We start from the raw sequence: 6,377 nt of genomic DNA on the forward strand, positions 1-6,377 counted from the left end.
GAATCGATATTACGAAATAAAACCTTTTCGATTACATATCATTACGTCTTGTTATGGTGATGAAATACTTTTGTAATAAGTTGTACCTGAACATCTATAGTACGAAAATGAAAATCTTGTTTGTAGATTACGTGTTTCTCAAGTAATATTGTAAAATAGCTTTTTATTCATTGCCTGTTTTTATCGTACTGAAAACTGAATCATGCATAGCGTATTATCAAGATTAAATGCAGCTTTTGGTTTTACAATCACAGCACTGAGCATTGTGACAGTTCTTTGCTATCTAACTGTCGCTTTTCGAGATTATAAAACATCTGTTGTTATATCAGCATCGGAGCCAATGCTAACATTTCTTCCAGGTTATACCTCAGGTTTAGAAGGGGATATGGATTTGGCATCTTTCAAATTAAATCTTGAAGCAGATTTTAGTTCAATGTTCGATTGGAATACCAAGCAGTTATTTCTTTATTTGGTCGCTGAATATGCAACTGAGAAAAATCCTGTTAATGAGGTTGTTATTTGGGATAAAATTTTGCAGCGTGGTGATAATCCAGTTGTCAAGCTGAAAGACGCTCGTTTGAAATATTTTTTTGTTGATTATGGAAAAGGTTTGGCCGGAAATCAAAATGTATCTTTGTATTTGAAGTGGAACGTTTCACCTAACGCTGGTTTGATGCCTTTCTTTGTTGGAACAGGAATGTACAGCCTTCGATTGCCCACAAAGTATACTTCTAAAAAAGTTGATTTCTAAGCTTGAATGTTTTTTATAGTAATTATAGATATATTGGTCTTTGATAAGCATATTATTTGAATTAAAGTTATTTTTGTTCTCGTATATTTGAATTTGTGTTATTTCCATGAAAAGCTGGTTAACTTTTTTGGATAGTTTTCACTGTTTCATTATATTTTCTTTTACTCTTGATTTTCTGATTGTGATGTGATGAATATTTACATGGCATAATGTTCATTTCTTCATTAATTTCATAAAATATGTTCTTCTGATATGTTAGTATTTAATAAGCGAATTATATGCTCAACAACCTTTGACTGACTTGTTATGATCTAGTGAGAAAATTGTTTCTTACTGTGCATGTAAAAAAATGCATGTTATATTTGTTTCGTAAAACATTTTATGTCAAAGATAAGAAAGAATATATGTAATTTCAGTAGTATAAGGCGTCTATTTTTTCACTATAAGAGTTTCAGACTATAGCAATTCATAAAATACAAAAGCAAACCAGGAACAATTACATCTGAAATAATCATAGGAAAATCATAGAAAGAAGGTATACGAATAAAGTTATTTAGCTACCAGATAGCTCTTGCAAAAATTTGTCCTCTCGTTTGTCTTTTTAACATCCTGTAAATAATGTACATTTTCGGTTATTTAAGTTATGCAATATCATATCCGTTAAAGTGTTCTACCTGGAAATCTTTTTATTTTCACGCATAATTGACTTCTGTTAAATTTTAATTTTTAACTTGCATAATGAGAAAGCGTTAATATTGGTTGCTATAAGTTGCTTTATTGATCAAGAATTGATTTTTCTTTTATAATCTGCTATTTTGAATTTATCTCCTTGTGGATATGAATCGTATGTACCGATTGAAATGTTGTTGGCTAATTTTTGAATTTGAGTTTGAAGTGATTACTTTATTGAAAGTTAAAAGTAAAGCAGATATTTTAAATCACTCATCATTGAATGTTTTTCTTTTCAATGTTTTCGCCATCTAAATGATGACTGCCGTGCATTTAAAATTGTGACGAATCTTTTTTTTATACTGAAAATTGAGTGTAGCTGTATTCTGATGTTTGGAAGTTGTTGTGGTTCAAATTACCATAAAATTTATTTACAGCTTCATTTTTTGTGTTCTGGTAAAGTAGATTAACAGAGTATTTTCCAAGTCATGAACTTTTCAACATTTCTGTTATCACGATATATCCAGCAGTAAGTAGTTTGTATTCATTTTTATAAATTGATTCAAAATTATTGCAAAGGATGTAAGTAAATTATTAATAAAGCGGTTCTCGTGTATTAGTTAATCCAATTGTTGTATATTTTGCTTTTCAGAAGTATTCATTTTGTTACTTATTGTTTTTATTTTATAAATTGCTAATTGAAATTTGAAATGCTTTTTGAATGATAAAAGCAGGAAAAGCGAAAACAAGAGAAAACGTTGTAAATAAGTTTACTAAATGAATGAATCGAAAAATTTCATAGCAGATGAATAATTGTTGAGCGTTGAGGGATCAAATAGGTTTGCGGTTCACTTCATTGTTGAGCAGAATAGCTGAGAAGACTGTAGAAATAGTGGAAAATGGATGACGCCAATGTGCAGATACCAGAAGATCATTTTTGGATATTCTTCTGCTGAATATGGAATGCTTGCTGCCAGTGGAATTTTTTGATTCAATTCTGATCTGTTCTGCAGCATCTGTAATAAATCAGGATAGCTAATATGAGCAGTATTCCAAACAAGGCCAACGTGTAAACTGCAATTTCGCCAGGCAAAAGCATTTCAAAAGCTTTTGACAGCTTTTGACTGCGGAGCCAGCTTTAATTTGCTATTGAAATAGTCAGTAGTGGTAAAACAGCGAGGTGTGATTTGTATATATGCAAAGGTGCTTCAAAGAAATTTTTCCAAATTTCCGCCCACGGCTTGGTTGGGAGCAACAAGTTTAGTCGGGTGAGTTTTTCCACGAAACAGCGCTTTGGAATGTTGGCACTTGTTTCCGGGTGCACTTGATTTGGAACCTCCTGACGCGTTCTGTTCAAATTTAGCTGATGTATTTGCGGTTGTTTAGAATAATTTTAAAAATATGATCACAACTGGCTTTAGCTGGACGACGCTTGCAAAGCAATAAATCAGACAAAGGCCTCTGTCGATGAGGCTGTTGACGCGGGCAGCTGCGCCAAGGCGCCGCTTTTCGTTCCCCTTGTTTAAGCTCGGTTAGAGATGGAGAGCCGTTTTAAAATTAGCCCCTATCAAAAGCGAAAACAAGCACCCGAGCGCGTGACAAGCAATCAATAAATTTATTCCAAACCGCCACCCACCGCACCATTGGTTTTTTCAATATTCTTGCTAATTTTACTCTGTCAAAAGCTTATGCAATCTTTTAGTGGGCTGGTTAATGTTGGAGAATGATCAACTCAAGTTGATATAAAAATATAGTGAAAACTTAAATTTGAATTTTACAATTTAATTGTTTCAAATCAAATGAAGGAATAAACTAACGTTTGAACTAAACAATTGAATACTAAAAATGTTCGTTCAAAGTTCAAAATCAAAAATTTCATCAGTCAAATTCATTATTGCGCTGCGACAAACGTGAAATAATACCTGCTTGTTTTTCCAACTGTAATTACCGTCATATTGTTTGCTCATTTTTCAAAAATGTTCTGGTTGTTGGTCTTGTGGTATTTCAGAAAATTTTCCGTCCTCAATGTTGACTTTACTCATGGTTTTAGAAAGTCGTTACGGGTCGACTTTCTAAAACCTTGTTGGAAATCTTTGTTGGAAAATGGAGGTACATCAGCACCTGACCATCTGAATGATGTGGGAGTACGGTAGTAGTGTGTACTGTAGAGTGAGTGACGAGGAAGCGTCAAGAAGATGCGTGTTTGTCTGTAATTTGCATTCTGTTCTGTGTGTTTGTTCTTAGTGTTCGTGGGGTGTTTGATCAGTGTACATTTATGTTCATTGATAACCGTTCACCTTCGTTGAATAAAGCTAATTTCCACTGTTTTGTCCTACGTTGTTACCACGTTCGTGAACGAACGTCGGTCGTATCGCGGTTAGGCCATCATTGTTGATTTGACTTGCCGTCGAAATAAAATTTTACAGTCCATTAACTGGCAGGCAACACGGTTCTGTCGCTAACATTCTGGTCCTCCGAGCCGGAGCAGTAGGTTCTACCGAAGTCGAATCTAGAAAGTAGGTGAAACAGCGAGCTACGGATAGCTCAACATGGTTGAAGCCATGTCGAAAGTGAAATCGCTCTCCCTTCCGAAGAAGTTGGATCTCCGAACAGACTGAAATTCTGAGCGATTCAAGGAATCCCTATTCTTTGACGGAAACCGGTACTCATTGGGACTGCTGTGGAAACATGGCATGGCCAGCCTGCCGAATAATTACGCCACCGCAACCGTGTAACAACACAAGACAACCCGGCGGATTTGGCGAGCAGAAGATGCTTTCTTTCCAAGTTATCACTTGTGGCACTCAGGACCCAGGTGGCTCCAGCTGGATGAGAGTGCATGGCCAAAGTTGAAGGTCCGCCACAGAAAGATTCCAGAGAAGGTGGAGTTGGAAAGCCGAAATACGGCTTTGATCATGCCCAACTCGGTGTAATTCGACCTTTGGTCGGTCATGGAAATTGCGCGCTACGGCAGCTATGGAAAGCTGATACATGTTACAGTTTGGTGCTTGTGGTTCATCTCCAACGCGAGATTGCCAGTGGAGTTGCGACAGAAGGCCCTTGGCCTGACGGCGACTGAGACACGGGAGGCGGAAAAGCCTTGCATCAGGAAAGTTTAAGTTCAGGAGACCAGGAGCCCATGTTGCTCCCGCATGGTGATGGAGTGGTGAAACTGTTGATTCAGCATGTGCACGAGGTGCAGCTTCACGCTGGAGTAAAACAAACACTGGCCGCGACCAGAAGAAGATTCTGGATCACCAAGGGACGAAGCGCGGTGAAAGATGTGGTGTGGAAATGTATGGTCTGTCGACGGGCAACTGCAAGGCCATTCGGACAACGGATGGCTGAGCTGCCACCGGAGAGAACGGAACTAGTCGGGCCCTTCGTGTATGTCGGAGTGGACTTTGCCGGTCCCATTCTGGCGAGGAGTGACGGCAAACCGTTGACGTTACTGAAAACGTACGTATGCGTTTTCACGTGCATGGTCGTAAGGGCCATCTATCTGGAATTGGTTCCAGAGATGACAGTGGACAGCTTTTTGAGAGCGTTGCGGCGGTTTATCGCTCGAAGAGGTCGTCCTCGGTTGCTGCAATTGGATAACTTCCAGACCTTCCATTTGGCGAGCCGGTTCCTGAAGCCGCTGTGTAACAGCCGCAACTCTAAGGTGGTTCATATTAGTATTAGTACAGTGGTTTGCTTTCCCGAGTTATCCGAATTATTTTCTGTTCTGTTCCTTGCTATGGCTGATGTCCCTGAGCTACATCTTATACCGAATCGTGGTGGCAGTATGGCCCTTGTTTTTGAAGGAAGGGCATACAAATTGAAACACACAGGCAAGCAGAAGAAATGTTGGAGGTGTTCAAAGGTATACGTTGAATGTACAGCATGTGTTCCTTGTTATTAACAATTACCTTATTTTGGTATAGGATAAAAAAGGCTGCAAGGGTGCAGTGTGGACAGATTTAGAAGTTACGGCCGTGATCGATCGAAAAGATCACGTTGAAACCTGCCAGGTAGACGAGCACCTGGCATATACTGGTATTTGCTACGGGTTCCAACATTAGACTGCTGGCAGCCAGTCGAACCTGGGGCATGGATAGTACATTCAAGATTGTACCACAGTGGTATCAAAAACTGTTTAATTGGATCAACAACAACTGATATTGGAACATACGGGTTTATATTTCAAGCTTTACTAAACAAAGCGGCAATCCTCGGTGTCAGTCTCAATCCAGAAAGTATAATTTGTGATTTTGAAACAGCCCTGATACCCGCGATGCAGGGCTACTTCCCGAATACGCGGGTACAGGACTGTTACTTCTACTTCTGCCAGGCGATACATAGGAAAGTCAGTGAGCTGGGACTGAAAACAAGATATAGAACTGAAGAACAGAGAAAAAGAAAGATAAGAATGCTCCTGGCCACCACTTTCCTCCCTGTACCGCAAGTTGTTATATGTGTTAGCCTGCTTGAAGCAGGCACTACGGGTACATTAGCCGCTTTATTTCAATATTTTCGGCAGGAGTGGATGACCGATGAAAGACTGCCGCTTTGGAATGTACATAATGTAAATATTAGGTCGAATATCCACTTGGAAGGTTGGCATAATCGGCTCAACAGAAAAGCGGGTAAAGGTCATAACGGGTTTTATGAACTGCTCCAGCTCCTGATAGCGGAACAGGGTGTTATGGACACCCTGATTCAACAAGTGCTATCAGGAACCTTGACATGACAAACCTTGACGTGACATCGGTGATCAAGCAGAATGATCACATCGAAAGCTGCCCGGTGGATGAGCACTTGGTCTACAAAATGGAAAAAAGGCGATTTTAAAAAGGCGGAGCGCGGAAGAAACGAAACCCATCCCGGCCGGGATGGTCCCAGTTGGGCTCAATTTTATTCCCATTCGGTCCCACTGTTCATTTATTGGTCGTTGTCCTCGCTATTTTATTAGTCC

General features: G+C 39.3%; 3 protein-coding genes across 3 annotated transcripts; all 3 read left to right on the forward strand.

Moving 5' to 3' along the window:
* Positions 1 to 202: 202 nt before the first annotated feature.
* Positions 203 to 751, forward strand: Tsp_09260 (signal peptidase complex subunit 3). Its single transcript, XM_003375633.1, has 3 exons — positions 203 to 239; positions 360 to 511; positions 539 to 751. The coding sequence occupies exons 1-3, from the start codon at positions 203 to 205 to the stop codon at positions 749 to 751; spliced, it is 402 nt and encodes a 133-aa protein (XP_003375681.1).
* A 2,645-nt stretch (positions 752 to 3,396) lies between these two features.
* On the forward strand, positions 3,397 to 3,940 carry Tsp_09261 (hypothetical protein). The gene is made up of 3 exons (XM_003375634.1): positions 3,397 to 3,569; positions 3,665 to 3,796; positions 3,847 to 3,940. The coding sequence occupies exons 1-3, from the start codon at positions 3,397 to 3,399 to the stop codon at positions 3,938 to 3,940; spliced, it is 399 nt and encodes a 132-aa protein (XP_003375682.1).
* A 168-nt stretch (positions 3,941 to 4,108) lies between these two features.
* On the forward strand, positions 4,109 to 6,128 carry Tsp_09262a (hypothetical protein; the record flags this gene model as incomplete). The annotated part of the gene is made up of 4 exons (XM_003375635.1): positions 4,109 to 4,235; positions 4,546 to 5,285; positions 5,347 to 5,433; positions 5,496 to 6,128. Coding segments are annotated over exons 1-4 (1,587 nt in total), but the record flags the coding sequence as incomplete, so codon positions are not given.
* Positions 6,129 to 6,377: the final 249 nt, after the last annotated feature.

The sequence above is a fragment of the Trichinella spiralis genome (assembly GCF_000181795.1).
Source record: "Trichinella spiralis strain ISS 195 chromosome Unknown Scfld5, whole genome shotgun sequence".
Taxonomy (NCBI): domain Eukaryota; kingdom Metazoa; phylum Nematoda; class Enoplea; order Trichinellida; family Trichinellidae; genus Trichinella; species Trichinella spiralis.